General features: G+C 38.7%; 1 protein-coding gene across 1 annotated transcript in view; it reads left to right on the top strand.

Moving 5' to 3' along the window:
• Nucleotides 1–15,989, top strand: part of orc5 (origin recognition complex, subunit 5) — a 47,249-nt gene that overhangs the window by 10,216 nt on the left and 21,044 nt on the right. The window contains 7 exon segments of the mRNA XM_055653205.1: nucleotides 1,554–1,604; nucleotides 3,219–3,223; nucleotides 4,240–4,326; nucleotides 4,963–5,015; nucleotides 6,756–6,868; nucleotides 9,091–9,138; nucleotides 12,764–12,874. Of these exon segments, the coding sequence (XP_055509180.1) occupies nucleotides 1,554–1,604; nucleotides 3,219–3,223; nucleotides 4,240–4,326; nucleotides 4,963–5,015; nucleotides 6,756–6,868; nucleotides 9,091–9,138; nucleotides 12,764–12,874 (468 nt within the window).

Raw genomic sequence — 15,989 nt, 5'->3', positions numbered from 1 at the left:
TAGTTTTTGCAGACGAGTAATTGTAGTCAGTGACAGTCGTGTCCAAGTTTAATTTTCTCCAATCCAGTGATTTTTATATAATTGCGGGGCAGTCATATTTATTTACAATTGGGTATTTTTAATTTCAGTATTACCACAAAGTAGATTCTGTTAAAATGTTTGGGATGTACAAAAAATGAAATGATATGATATATTTTCATCTTCAAGGCTTAAGGGTTTGTTCCTGCGTTGTATCTCTAAAGTCTAAAATCAGCATCTGTAGTTCCTTGTGTCTAAATTACTCATCAATTGGCTTGATCAATACAAATGTTTTGTTAGCGATTGGGAAATTAGAAAGACTGGCATTATATTCAACAGGGTCATTGTGTGCTGAAGAGCCAATTCTGCTGCTGTACAGTTCTATGTTTAATATACTGAGTAAATTCTGCTTAAAGGTAGTTTATCATGTTTTACTTACATCATGCTGAGAATGAGAGAGTTGATTTAATGGTCCAGAATTTAGTCATTGGTGAGCCATACGCATTTGTTGGAAACTGAAGAATTGCACCATACTTGCTTGCTTCTGCCGAGTAGGAACTTGTGGAGAGAGGCCAACTCCATATGTGGTGTTAATGAGCTTCTGTGAAATAAATAGTATCAGTACGGTGGCGCAGCGGTAGAGTTGCTGCCTTAAAGCGCTTGCAGCGCCGGAGACACGGGTTCGATCCCGACCACGGGTGCTGTCTGTACGGAGTTTGAACGTTCTCCCCTTGACCGCATGGGTTTTCTCCGAGAGCTTCGGTTTTCTCGCACACTCCAAAGACGTACACGTATGTAGGTTAATTGACTTGGTGTTTGTGTAAATTGTTCCTGATGTGTGCAGGATAGTGTTAATGTGCGGGGATCGCTGGTCGGCATGGACTCGGTGGGCTGAAGGGCCTGTGTCCGCGATGTATCTCTAAACTAAACTATACTTTGGGAAGCCAGAAAACTTGCCCAACATATAGTTGAAGTCAATGACAGTCACGGTCCAAATTTAGTCAGTTATCGGAGCTGTCACAAATTCTGCTTCTGACATCCAAACACATTTAGAAGCATGCAAAGTATTATAATCTATTTAAACTGTGGGAAAAACGTTATTAAAACATCTGAATGCTAATTTAAAAAATAATGTCAAAGAGATTTAAAAACAAAAATCGAAATTAATTTAGTCCCATGGCAGCCCTTCCATTGAAATGATTGAGGAAGTTGTCTGTGCAGTCAGTCCAATCTATATAAGATATTAACGTGGTTGTATCTTCATAACTAGAGGAAATTGCCATTACTTTATCACGTAAAACTTGGTGTTGAGTCCAGTGTCGGTAAGGTGGGCAAACGGCTGTAAACAGTTCATAATTTTTGAACATTGAGCATGCGCATAAATTAGAACATTGCCTTCAACTGAGTGTTATGCAGAAATCATTGAGAAGGATGTCAGAGGCTGCTAATGAAATATTCAGATGAATTTTTAGTAGTGAAATTAATGAAATCAATATACCTTCAACTGATGTGCCTGTTTGTGTGTTTTATTTCAGGCTGCAATAAACTTTCCTAAGTTCTGTGAACCTGGTGTTCAAAAAGGGGGAGCGGTGGTGGAGCGCTGCTGCTGCTGGCCCGACATCCGGAGATTCGGAGGCTGTGGCGGACGGCGGCACCGGGAGCCCGCGGGTCCCTGGAGGGAGACCCACAGCGAAGATGTTAGTTTTTAAACAGTTGCAGTGAGAAACTGAAAGTAACTTAGAATTTCTTGAAATTGTTTACTTTTTTAAATAAGTTGTAATATCAATTTCTATCTTTTCAAATGTCCAACTTTCCATTGCCATTACTACACAGGTAAGTAGGAGTGATCTTACGCGGAGCAAAAAGAACAGATCTTCCAGTTGTTATTTCTATTTTAATTGATTCTTTATTGAAGTAGTTGTACAAACAAAGTGATGAACATACCGGGTTCTCCTTATTCTCATCCAAGTTGTAACTTTTGGTTCTCCCTGATCTGATGAGAACTGTGTACTCTCCACCTCCTGTGCTTGGTCTGAATCACTCCCTGTCCCCCAAGCCCATATGTTCCGCCCCTCTATGCATCAAATGACTGCCCCCAAATGTCCAAAATAATACTGCTAGAAATATCTAGACAAAATAATATAATATGCCAGCAGTAATTAGCCTAAACATAAATTGCTCCCACAGAAGTATTCATTGTTAAATGACCTCCAGAAAATGCAACTTCTTCATAATTACGAGGGCATGTCAGATTCCAAATGGTTAACTTTTATTTTTTTTATCCGTGATTAGCCGACAAAAGTGCAGTTTTAATTAATACACCAAATTGTTCATACTATAGGCGTTTCATCTATGCCAAATTTTCCAACACAAAAATTGAATTAAAAATTACAAACAAAATGGTATGGCTGAATTTCGCAGAATATCACCTACCAAGTCAATTCCCTACTCCGGACCTTACCAGATTGAAAACTCAGCAGTTGTTTGCTATTTAAATGACTCCATGATTCTTGTGCTAGTATGTTTTATTGTAATCTGTACTTGCAAGTGTATTTTATTTATGATCTCTTCATCTTAAATTTTTATTTTGAGAATTATCACACTACTTGTGATCGAGATTAAACTTTGAAGCTTTTCTAATCTTTCTCACCAGTTGAGTTCTTAATCTTTACAGGCTCTCAATGAATTTAATGTCGTCTTGTGTGCTGATTTGTAACTTGGTATTGTGACAGCACGCTCTCCCATGTCTGTCGCGTTGATCCCTTTAACTGGCTGACAGGCCACGGTATTATTGGTAACAACTTGGTCCAATTAGCTGGTATTGGGTGGCCACTTGAACCTTGTTAGCCTACTCCCTATAAACTGAGAGAGAAACAGAATGAGAGAAGAAGAAAGAAGGGAAAAGTTGAGTGCCTCCCAGTTAGTGGTTGTGGTGGACCACCAGTTGCCGGAAAATCAATGTGAACTTGCACTAGGGGAAAATACAGTAAATCTCTGCTGTGTTTTGTGAGTGAAATAAAATGAATTTGGGTCAGAGCACTTTCCTGGTGCATAAGAATATTTTTTGCAAGTCCAAAAGATACCATCAGAAAATGTTCTTGCCATTTTAGAGGGGGCTGTTACATACATTGGAGAGCTTCTATCAAGGTATAATAATAATAATAATATATTTTATTATAATTGCACATAGGAGCAACGAGATTGGGTATGCAGCTTCCATCCGATGTCATAACTTAATCAACTAAAAATTTAGAAAACAGTAAAACAGTATAAAGTGCAAATAGGTCTGTCGTGTCGATGTGCGATGTGACCATCCGAGGGAGACAGTTCATGGGGGAGGGGGGGGGCACTCAGCAGGGCTGGTTCAGAGCAGCAATAGCTCTGGGGATGAGGCTGTTCCTAAGTCTGGAGGTGCAGGCGTAGAAGGCCTTGTAAAGTCTGCTGGAAGGTAGAAGTTCGAACAGACTATTGCAAGGGTATGAGGAGTCTTTGTGAATGCTGACGGCCTTCCTGAGGCATCTGCTATAGATGCCCTCCAAGGCTGGTAGCTGTGTCTCAATTATCTTCTGCGCTCTGTGGAGGACACGCTGAAGAGCTCTCCTCTCCGCCTCCGTGCAGCTGAGATACCACACAGAGATGCCATATGTTAGTATGTGTGGTGCAGTGGTAGAAGGTTGTCAGCAGCTGTTGGGGCAGACTGGTCTTTTTCAATGTTCTCAGGAAGAACAGTCGTTGCTGTGCCTTCTTGACCAGCGCAGCGGTGTTGGTGGACCATGTGACGTCCTCTGAAATGTGTGTGCCCAGAAACCTAAAGCTGGACACTCTCTCCACACTGTCCCCGTTGATAGAGATTGGAGCATATTCCCCATTATGTGTCCTTCTGAAGTCGATAATCAGCTCCTTGGTCTTAGAGGTGTTTAGGGACAGGTTGTTTTCTGAGCACCAGTCTGCCAGGTTCTGCACCTCCGCTCTAATTTGTTTCACCACCGTTGGTGATCAGCCCGATCACCGTTGTGTCGTCTGCAAACTTGACAATGGTGTTGGTGTCGAATGCAGGAACACAGTCATGTGTGAACAGGGAGTAGAGCATGGGGCTCAGTGCACAGCCCTGTGGTGTGCTGGTGCTCAGGGTGATAGTGGAGGACAGGTGCGGGAATAGAGGGGGGAGCAAGAAAATGCAAATACAATGTTTGCAAATCCTCTTTTTTTCCCCCTAGTCAGTGAAGAGGATACTCGTCGGCTGTGGAGAAATATTGAACCACACCTTAAAAAAGCAATGCAAACTGTTTATCTGCGAGAAATATCAAGGTAATAATCTTATGAATAAAACAACTTTTGCAATACTTGATGCAAGGTGGCAGCACCAAGGCTTGCAAGTATGTGGCTTGAATGTGATGTTTTCTGAACTGGAAGCAGAACTGTTACCATCTGAACAAAGCTCATGCAGAACTTTAGTAAAGAGTATGGATCTTCTGTGCCACAACTAAAGTTATCTGGGATCTGAATACAATAGTAATGTTTAATCGGTAACTTGACATATCTGACATAGTCAAGAAAGTTTTATTGTCATGTTCCGAAACGCAACAATGAAATTCTTACTTGCAGCAGCACAACGTAGTATTCTGTAAGCAGAAATGTGTAAAATTTTTCCCATAGATTGGTGTATTGATCATTGATATATTAATGTATTCTAAAGTTTAAACTTTAATTACAGACTTGTTTGTTTTCTTTTCACCAACTAAAATTGTCTTGGATTGCTGATTAATTCAAGACAAAAAAAAAATCTGCTCCATAACTTGCCAGTAAAATAAAAAAATAAATAAGCAGTGTTATTTCAAGCTCATTTGCACCAGATCAAAATGCTTATTTACTCAAATTGTTCAAAGTAGAATGTTCAACTTTCATTCTGTTAACTGCTAAATTAAATATCATCTCATGCTTCAGTTCTCAGTGGGAGAGGCTGCAGCAGGATGATGAAGATAGTGGACACCTGAAAGGTAGTACAATCTTATTTAATTGATCAGAGGAATATTTGCCTTCTGTTGCTGCTGATCAGATCAATTTTAGTAATGTATGAATTGCAAAGAAAGTCTTGCTTGATAATTACAAATATTAATCTGTCTCATTTAGGATTACAGTGATTTTTTTTAATCCACTCCCGTACAGATTAATCTATTGTTGGTAGCAGTAATATTGACACTCTATAACCACTTCTACAGCCTTTCCGCAGGGTTGCTCTCCAGCACTCCAGCTTTTCTTATCTGGTGACTTATTGCATATGTCCTCTCATCCACCTGCTCCCTTGACTGCCAAGAAGTGCTAAAACACGCAATGCCATAAAATATATAGATGATCCATTTAGACTTTACAAATAATGTACATTACTTTTTTCGGGACAAAGGAGCAGAAAAGTTTATCCATCTACAGCTACCAGGAGGATTTAAAGTAACTTTGGATCAAGCGGGGGGAAAAAGCAATATGGACAAATAAAGCAAAAAGCCTGAAGATTGGGAAAATTTCAGAGCTTTACAAAAGACCAATGTATTGATAAAGAACGTGTTGGTGGTTTATAAAACTAGAGTAGTAAAAAATATATTAATTCAGATTGTAGGAGATTCTATTAACATGTAAAAATAAAAATAAATGAAATAAATTAGACTGACAGAAGTAAAATTATATTGAGAAATAAAATGGCAGAAAAATGTATGAGGGGTTGTAGAAAATCACCTGGGCATAGTGGAGAATTACAGGTTTAGATCTATCTTCAAAAAAATAATATGTTGTTTAAAAAAAGGTATTGGATTCATTAGTGGGAATGAAAAGATTATGGTTCCCACAGATTGGAAGGCAGCAAATGTAACCAAACTAAGATAGGACGGAGAGTAAAAGGTGGGAGCTGGACACCAGTTAGACTGATATCCATAGTTGGGGAAAAAGCTTGAATTTATTATTGAGGAAAAGGCAATTGGAGGCATAAAATAATATCAGTATCGGGTCAAGTTAAGTTTATTGTTATATGCACAAATATAGTACGGTGCAGGTAAAATTATTTTATGAAAATCTTGCTTGCAGCAGCATCAAAGGCACAAAGACTCAGACAACATAAATTACACAAATTCTACAAGATAGAAAGAAAATGACTTCAAAACACGTTATCAAGATGATAGGGGTCCTGGATTATATACACTGCATTCTTGAGACAGTCTCATGTAGTAACTTCCTATGGTGGTGAAGGTAGTGCTCATGATGTAATGGGCTGAATCTACAATTATCTTGTGTTCCTGTGTGTGAATTGCCATATCAAGCCATGATGCCACTTACCAGTTCAGTGCATCTGTAAACGTTTGTTAGTGTTTGATGATATGCCGAGTAACTTTAAACTTCTAAGAAAGTTGAGGCACTGTCCCAGTACAGGTCATTCAAGATCTTAATGCCACAGAATTAGAAGTTGATAATTAACTCTTTGTTATTAGATTTTATTTATTTTAAAATCCAGAAATGATTTCACCTTCAACACCTTATCAAGAGCAGTGTTGTAACTTATTACCTGGAACAAGCATATTCAAAGTGGAGCATAATTAATCTTTTCAAAACGGCAAACAAAATTCATTTTTGATGTATTTCAAATGATTGTGTTTATTACATACCAGCTAATGCAAATGTAATACTTGGTCCACAAAATATTTCTGCTTCAGAGTCTGTAGAACTCATTGTCTTTATTTATTTTTAATGCTTAGGACTCTCTGCTCATGCTCATGTTGAACTTCCATATTACTCCAAGTTCCTGTTGATTGCTGCTTATCTCTCCTCCTACAACCCTGCAAGAACAGACAAAAGATTTTTCATGAAGGTAATTTATTATTTTAAAATGTTTAATCCCTAATTTTAATTAAATCACATGGTCGGAAAATATATTTCAAGCAGTGGACAATAGAATGTACAGATTTTAAAGGTGTAATTCACGGGTTTTACGAGAGAAATATGATTGAATTATTTTGAAAGACTTTTATTTTTCAGTGAGTTATGGAGTTAGTGCAGAAAGGCGGCACTGAGCTGGAAAGTCAGCAATAGTGTTGTTTAAATTGGTCTTGGCATAAGGGGCCAAATTATTATTAATTGTTAATGGGAGTGCTTCAAAAGATCTGGGCAACTTTCGGAGTTATGCTTTTTTAACATGTGACATATTTCAGATGAAAGATTTCTTGTCCATGTACGTCAAGCATGAATAGGCTGACAAAATCAAGGTGTACTTTGAAAGGAAATCGTTTCTGGGCACATTCATATTCCATCACAAATTTCTATCAGTTGGTTAGCAGATGTCTGCAATTATTATTTTAATTATATATTTCCTGCATAAATATATGTTAAATGTCTGAATTTAATGTACCATTTTCTAATTGGTGTGACATTTCGAGTGCACATGATTTTACTGTTTCATCAAATTGTGCTGTTTATGAGATCTAAAATAAATTGTAAATTATATTGGGCCAAACATTGTTGCCTTGGGTTTGGAGATTTGCTCTGTTACCTGACATTATTAAACGATAATTACATCTATTTTATGTTACTTCATCGCTTTAAGTGCCAGTCTTGTTAGTTTTTTTTTTTTTGTTTGATGTGAAATCCCATCAAAAAATACTCTGAAAAACTGCTTGAAACCTTTTTATATTAAAAAAAATCATTGGTATATTTTAAGGCCATATTTGAGCAGTCTGAAGAAGTGTCTCGACTGAAAAATGTCACCCATTCTTTCACTCCACAGATGCTGCCTGTCCCTCTGAGTTACTCCAGCGTTTTGTGTCTACCTTTGATTTAAACCAGCATCTGCAGTTCTTTCCTACACATTAAGACTATGTTTCTCAGCTTTCTAATATTTGTGAATAGAAATTGCGATGTACCCAATTTATTCACTTTGAATAGACAGCTGATGGAATTAAAACAAAGTATGAAGAATTATTTGGAAGTTATTTCCAGGGGAGGGAAATTTCAGGCATAAAATGAATGGCTAATTTTGAAAGGAATTTACTTCCCATTTCAGGATTGTGCTGATGCATGTCGAGTTATGATTGAAAGGCTCATATCTTCCACTTTTGAATCCAGTAGAACTGTTTCGAACTGCTTGTCATTATCTGCAGATATTCGAAACTCTCAAACAAAGAAGGAAGTCTAGGCTAACCATGGGACTCAATCTTAATCTGCCAATCAGTTTATTTTATTGGGTTCACTGTACTGGTTATCTGGTGTACTATGCAAGAAAGGATATTGAAATTGGTTGGTGCATTGAATGCTTACTTTGTAATTTGCATACATTTAAAGTTGCCCTTGGAAAATGCAAGTAAAGCATTTCCTGTTAAAGCTTGCGTTTTAATAAACTCTTCAACAAAGTAGGTCGAGTCATTCCAGTCATGAAGAGCCTAGATTTTGATCTTAATTCTGCATCCTCCGTTAGGAATGTGTAATTTAGGTTCCAGCTGGAGAATCTGGAGTTATCATGCAGAATTATTATTTTGTATGTCTTGTATAAAACACATGTATTGTTAATAGCTTATTCAGATTATTGTCCCTATTATTTGAAAGGGTGTTCATTTCAGAACATTTTTTAATGCAGAATTGTAAAAATGTTTATTTTGCTAAAACAAAATCAAACAAACCTGTTCATAAAATCAAAAATATCAGATACAAGGGAATATTGTATTGTAGTTAAAGAGATAACCTGGGACACTAATGCTATGAGGAAACACAGCAGCTAAAATATGCATGCTATGGTTATTTTACTTAATTTTACTGGGTACCATTGTATTGATGGTTAGTTATAATTTAGAGAAGTGAAATTTCCCACTTTACACCTACTTTACAATCATACCCAGCTTTCAAGTAGATGTTAAATTAAGAATCATTTTGGAATTACTGCAAAGCAGCAGTGGTTACAAATTAATGATCAAATAAAATTGACGTAGAATTTGGAAAAACAGTGAAAATACAGTTTAAGCTTTAATTTTAGATATCTAATCTCTTTGAGTACTTTACAGATCAATCTAATACTTATAACTTTTACCTGGTTATATTTTCCAGCATCATGGGAAAATTAAGAAAAGTTCATTTTTGAAGAAGCATGAAAAGGTGAGTTGATATTCACTGTTATGTTTGCTTGTTTGACTAGCACTGAATGCTCTCTTGGGATTTGCACCCAAAGACACATGCTTCCTGTACCATCTCTTTAACAGTAAAGTATTCTACTGTTCAAAAGTGTTCTACTCTCTATCAATGGTGTGGATGTGCAGTTTACTAAGGAGTACAAATACCTTGTAGTGTACCTGGACAGTAAACTGATCTGGTCCAGTAACGCCGAGGCCCTGTTCAAGAAGGGACAGAGCCGGCTGTACTTTTTGAGAAGGTGCCGTTCCTCCAACATTTGCAGTGAGATGCTGCATATGTTCTACCAATTGATGATAGCCAGTGCCATCTTCTTTGCTGTCGTGGGCTGGGCGAAGGCTGTGGATGCTCACAGGATGAACAAACTCACCAGGCTTTGTCCTGGGGGTGGAGAATATCTTCCAATACCTTCATGGAAGAAGGTATTGGACAATACAGCTCGCCTCCTCCATGACACACTAGTCAACCTGAGGAGTAACTGGTTTCACCAAAATGCACTGACAGAAGGCCACAGGAGCTCTTTCTTCCCTGTGGCTATCAAACTGTACAGCTCCTCCGCCTTCTGTCGTAGAATAGACTGACTCCCCCCCCGCCCCCTCCAATCTTTTCACATCCCCAATCTTTTCCACTCGTCACATTAATGTCATGTGTTTTATGATTGTTGGCAGATCAATTTCCCTCTTGGGATAAATACAGTTATATCATGGTGTAATCAGCAACAAATGTTATCTAGTTTACACCCATGTTCATACATACAACCAGATATTGCAATCTGTAAATTCAAATCTGTTACTAAATAATAGTCACCACTACCATCAGAAAGAAAATGTTCTAGTGAGAAATTCAGAGCTGCATGCAGCACTGGCAGTTGAAACAGCTAATGAACTGTTATTGGCATGGCAGAAATCACTGGGCCTGTGAATGATGCTGATATTTCAATCTACAGTTGTTAATTAGAATGATGAGGATGAAGCTTGAAAATACTGCCAAAAAGAACACTACTGGATTAACTCCACAGGTGCCGTGATGTAGTTTCCATTTTATTGAACAAGATTTTTTTTTTGCTTTGCATTCTGATCATTTAAATAGCTAGAGCCACCAACATTATTATAATTTGAGCCAAACAAAAATAATAGGCGTTCATGATATGCTTGGTTAATTCTGAACCTTTGCCAGTTTTATTTTACACTAAACCTGTCACACGGGAGGCCTGGTCCTCCAATGCATTAAGTGGTTAAGGGACTGTCCCTGAACATTATTGCTGAACCCAGTGATCTGAAGGCACAGTGGAATAATTTTCATCTCCATAACTCCAAGGAAAATGTAGGGATCAGGTCTAGGCACTAAACTACCCACTAGTTACTTGGTAAGAAAGGTCTCAATTGCAACATGATACCCATTCTCTGAATTAGTCGGCTCAATATTTAGTCCATTTCAGTTTCTCTTTGTGGTGTTTGTGTTTTCCTGATTGATACTGTAGGAAATTTAACAATAAATTAAATGGGAAATACTTGAACTTTGTTATTCCAGATGGTACCAATGTCTACTTTTTCCTTGCTTCCTTCTTTGGTACCCTTTTGAACCCGAGGATGATTTACTTCCAATCCTATAATTGTGGGTTTTGAAGTGACTTCTCAAGCGAGGCCTGCAGATTTTGCCACGAGTGGGGCAGGAAGTACTTGACATGATGGGTGGGTGAATAATATGTGAGGTGGTGCGCTCCTCCCGCCATTTACACTGGGCTTTTGTATGCCCTTAACGCTTGGATGTTATTTTTTAGTGTTATCCCAAGTGCTCCTCCTCCCTCCTAGCACTATGGTTTATGGATTCCAAGGTGTCACTGGAGTTGTTGTATTTTTCACAGAGGTTTTGAAATCTAATATTTTTCTCTCTCCACTTGATAATTTCCTCCTATGGTATAGTGTCTATTTCCGGGCAGCTTACTTGTTACTGTTGTAGCTTTCCATTCAGTAACCAATGCCTGAATTTTGTTCAGGTCTAGGTACATGCAGACATAGTCCTAGGGATAAGAAATATATGACTTTTGTCATAATTCCATTTGAACATTTGGTAAATTCCATCTTTGCACCTATCCACCTTTCAGATTTGCTAATTTCCATATTTGCATGATCACAACATTTGTTCCCTTGAAAGAGTGCATCAGGCCTGTCAGCACTTGCTGTCTCCAGACATCCCGCCATGCAACATGTTAACTGCCTTAACTGAATGTCCTTAAAATCCTCTGGACAGGTGCCGGAGTTTGGTAATGTGTAGAAAACGTGTTCCTTTCAAGCTGCTTCGTTCCACACCTCTGGGGAGGCTTTGATAAAGAAGTATTTATGACATGATTTTCCTTCAAGTGTATTTGGAGATCCCCTGTACAATTCATTCTTAATCACCTACTTTGTGACCTTTATTCTCTACAGTATCAGGATAAATTCCTTTTCTCCTGTAACTGATACAAGTGCAGAGTAAATTATGACTCCCCTCCTTTGGCTGTGCTCCTTTTCTTTTTAATTTTTTTAAATTTTATTTTATTAGAAGTAAGTACAATCATATGGCACCAAAGTGCCTAATATATATTTTCATAATACATTTTATGTACAGCTTCTTTTTTTTTTGTTATATTAAAGAAACATTAGAATAAGAAAAACAAATTAGATAGTAAAGGATAGAAAGACGTGAGATATATAGTGTGTGAAGAAAAAGAAAAAAGACGAATGAGTGAAGAAAGTTGAGAAAAAGAAAATAGAAAAAGGAGAATAAAACATAAAATTTGTTTAAAATTAAAAAAAATGTAAGGAGATCATTGTTTATAATCTTGACCAACCCTCGTCCAGTCCTGAAACAGTTATTTTTTACAATTGTGTTGCACCACATGATTTCGGCTGTGCTCCTTTTTAATAGGCAGGATTAAAATTGACAAATTTCGACTGCAGTTTAGGACTCCCTACTAGAGTCATAGAGTGATACCAGTATGGAAACGGGCCCTTCGGCCTAACTTAGCCAACATATCCCAGCTGCACTATTCCCACCGGCCTGTGCTTGGTATATATCCCTCCAAACCTGTCCTATCCATAGACCAAGCACAGCCAGGTGGGACTAGTGTCAAACATTTTGGTGGAACCAGTTACTCTGCCGGTTGACTAGTGTGTCATGGACTAATGTGAAACTGGAGGCAGACTTAGATATTCAAATCCTTGCATATCATATTGTAATTGAGAAGGTAAATTATGTCTGGTGAATACAGGAAATAAATTTAATCACATTCACTGATTTGTTTTTATTAAACTTTTTAGGTGTTTTATAAAACCAAAATGTGAAGAACAGCTATTATTTCACTGCCTTGCAAGGGTATTAATTTTACTCTAGTGGGAAGATCCATATCAGTCTCCAATGCACAATAAATAGGTTTTAGCCACTATAATGGCATTATTCAACTTTGTAATGGCAAATTCCTTTGAAAACATGCCGCATTGCAGCTTAAAGGGAAGTACATTTATGGGGAGCTATTCACTTAATTGACTTGGAAGCACATAATGTCCTGAGATGTAGCATAACTCAACATTATAATATGTCTTGTTTCCTATAGACCAGCAATCACCTCCTTGGCCCTAAACCATTCCCATTGGATCGTTTGTTGGCAATTTTCTACAGCATTGTGGACAGCAGAGTAACTCCCAGTGCCAACGTGTTTTCTCAGGTGAGTATGGAGTACGTGAGTGTGAACAAGTTCCATTAGGAAATCTTAAGCTTTGAAATAAAAATAGAAAATGCTGGTACTCAGCAGACAACTGAATAGAGAAATATAGAGTTAACATTTCAAGGCAAAGATCTTGCACCAGAATGTTTTGAGTTTTGGTATTGAAAAGATTGGGCTGTTGGCAGCAAACTAATTGTAATGATGTGAAAATACATCAAAAGTTAAATTAAAAGGTTGTAATCCTGATATGGAAACTATTGCGATACAAAGATTAATTATCTGGCAATGAAACCTTGGGTCTGCTATTTACATACTCCACATTTATGGAATCCGCACACGAGGCGTACATTGAATGCTCCTTCTCTGAAAACAGTAATTACCCTTGAAGTCTGCAGCATTATTAAGCAAATACAGTGGACGGCTCTTCTTTTAATATGCTTGGGTGAATATTGATGAAATAATTATTTGTTGAAAATTTCACAATTATGCAGATGTGCTTGGGACAGTCGCCTTCTGCTTTTAAGTCTGTCCCTCAGGATGGTTTGCTTACACCCCATTACTCTGTGCCACACTGTCTCTCGTGATGGATGGAGTAAAAAAAGATTTCCAAGGCCAGAAAAGGCCATGTTTATTGGCAAAAGTCCCTTCCTTGTTTCATCATACCAAATGAAAGCATGCAGCTTGATTAATTTCACATAATCCGCATTTATACATTTGTGATGAAACCTGACATGTTTATCTGAGTACTCCCAATTTACTGATTTACTAGATCCATCCAGTCTATTGGCTTATGGCATTGAATATGTAATGCTTTATTAATATTTCATTTAAGGCTAATTGGGAAATATGTACCTAACAAGTAGGGGACAAAGGTCTTGGTTTAAAAAGAAACCACGTGCTTTTCCTGGAACATTTGTTCCTATGGAGGTTTTTACAACAAAATGGTAAATGTAAAATTAGTATAACTGATGCAATTAACTTGTAATGCATGACACTAACTTTTATGCTGCCAGCAACTCCAGGAAAAAGGAATTGCTCAACAATGCCAGGTTTTGTTTTAAGATTATCAGCTAAAGTATTAACATTAAAGTGACAGTCTGATTATGCAGCACTAAAATAATACTAGTGACTAGTGGAATTCCGAAAGGGTCGGTGCTGGGGCTGCTACTCTTCACGTTGTATATTAATGATTTGGATGAGGGGATTGAAGGCTTTGTGGCAAAGTTTGCAGATGATACAAAAATAGGTGGAGGGGCAAATTCAGAAAGCAGGGACTCTGCAGAAGGACTTAGGCAGGTTGGGAGAGTGGACAGAGAAGTGGCAGATGGAATAGAGTGCAGCAAAGTGTGGAGTTGTGCATTTTGGTAGTAGGAATAAAGACGTAGAATATTTTCTAAATGGGGTGAGAATCCAGAAATCAGAGGTGCAAAGGATTCCCAAAAAACGGAATCAGTAGTAAAGAAACCAAACTCAATGCAAGCATTTATTTCAAGAGGACGTGTATAAAAACAGGGATGTAAGGCCACATTTGGAATATTGTGAGCAATTTTGGGCACCATATCTGAGGAAGGATGTGCTGGCTCTGGAGAGGGTCCAGAGGAGGTTTACAAGAATGATCCCAGGAATAAGGAGGTTAACCTATGATGAGCGTTTCTCAGCACTGAGCCTGTACTCGCTGGAGTTCAGAAGAATGGGGTGTTGGGGGGGAACCTTGAAACATACAGAACAGAGAAAGGCTTGAATAATGGATGTGGAGAGGATGTTTCTACTCGTGGGAGAATCTAGGACTAGAGGTCATGGCCTCAGAATTAAAGGATGTTCTTTTAGGAAGGAGATGAGAAGAAATTTATTCCGTCAGAGGGTGATGAATCTGGAATTCTCTGCACTGGAGGCCAAGTCTGGATATTTTTAAGGCAGAGATAGATAAATTCTTGAATAGTACAGGTGTCGAAGGTTATGGGGAGAAGGCAGGAAAATGGGGTTTGGAAGGAGAGATGGATCATCCATGATTGAATGACGGAGTAGACTTGATGGGCCGAATAGCCAAATTCTACTATCCCTTATGACCTCATTATTCCAAATAAAAATCTTTTTTTTGTGGGTATTTTTTCAGTGAACTTTCTCAAAATATCTATGTGTAAATATCATTGTAATTTACCTTTCTTAGTCTCAGCCTTATGTAAGCACTGGTGAAAAAAGGCTGTATTAGAACGTGTAATATAGAAGCACCAGCTTCTAACATTTCACTTCTGATTTAGTGGAAAGTTGCTACAGCAAACTCCCACAATATTTGCAGATCTATTCTGGAATTTAGCTGTCTGATTTGTTGGTGTCTTTTTTCATAATTTCTTCGAACAGAGATGCTTCAATAACTTACCATTATGAATGACAGTTCTGAAGTTTACTTAATGAGCAGATCAAGCACTGATTGCAACCTTTTCTCACTATTAACCTATGACAACCTAACGGGTAGGGGGCGCAGTCCTGTATGGGTATGGCTGCCCAGCCTGCAGCAGTTCGTTTTTTCACCTCTTTTTATTATTAGTAAGTTAAGTGTTTTATTTCTGGAGATTTCGGTTTTTTTTATGTGGGGGGGGGGGGGGGGGGGGGTAAAAGGGGAAAACTGCTTTTCAGGGTCCCTACCTAGTCGGAGAGGCGGCTTTCCTCCGAGCAGCACCTTCGACCCATCCTCGCGGCCTACCATCGGGGTTTGGAACGGCGTTTCCTGTCGGGACTGGCCAGAACCTTGGCTTCGGTGGCGGCACAGCGCTGGAGCGCTATCGCGGAGCGGGCGATGCCTTGACCGGTTCGGCGTACTGTAACTCCGATATGCTGGGACCGCCGATAAAAACATCGCAGAGCTGTGGGTCTGTGGAGCGGCCAGCTGTGGGCGACGGCGCTGAACTTTACATCGGGAGCCTGGGATCTCTCGCCGAGATCGCCAGTGGTGGAGCTCTACCCAACGTGCCCTGTCGGCTTCGGAAGCCGCGATCTTGAGTAAGGAAGCGGCTGTTCTAGGTATCCCAAGCCGCTGAAAGGATTTTCCCAACGCCGGAGCACCATCATCCGGCGAGAAAGGCCTGGAACATCGGGCCTCTGTAAAGGCGACTGCGGA

This window comes from Leucoraja erinacea, chromosome 22, assembly GCF_028641065.1.
Source record: "Leucoraja erinacea ecotype New England chromosome 22, Leri_hhj_1, whole genome shotgun sequence".
NCBI classification, from domain to species: Eukaryota; Metazoa; Chordata; class Chondrichthyes; order Rajiformes; family Rajidae; genus Leucoraja; species Leucoraja erinaceus.
This window is presented reverse-complemented; position numbering and strand designations above follow the sequence as displayed.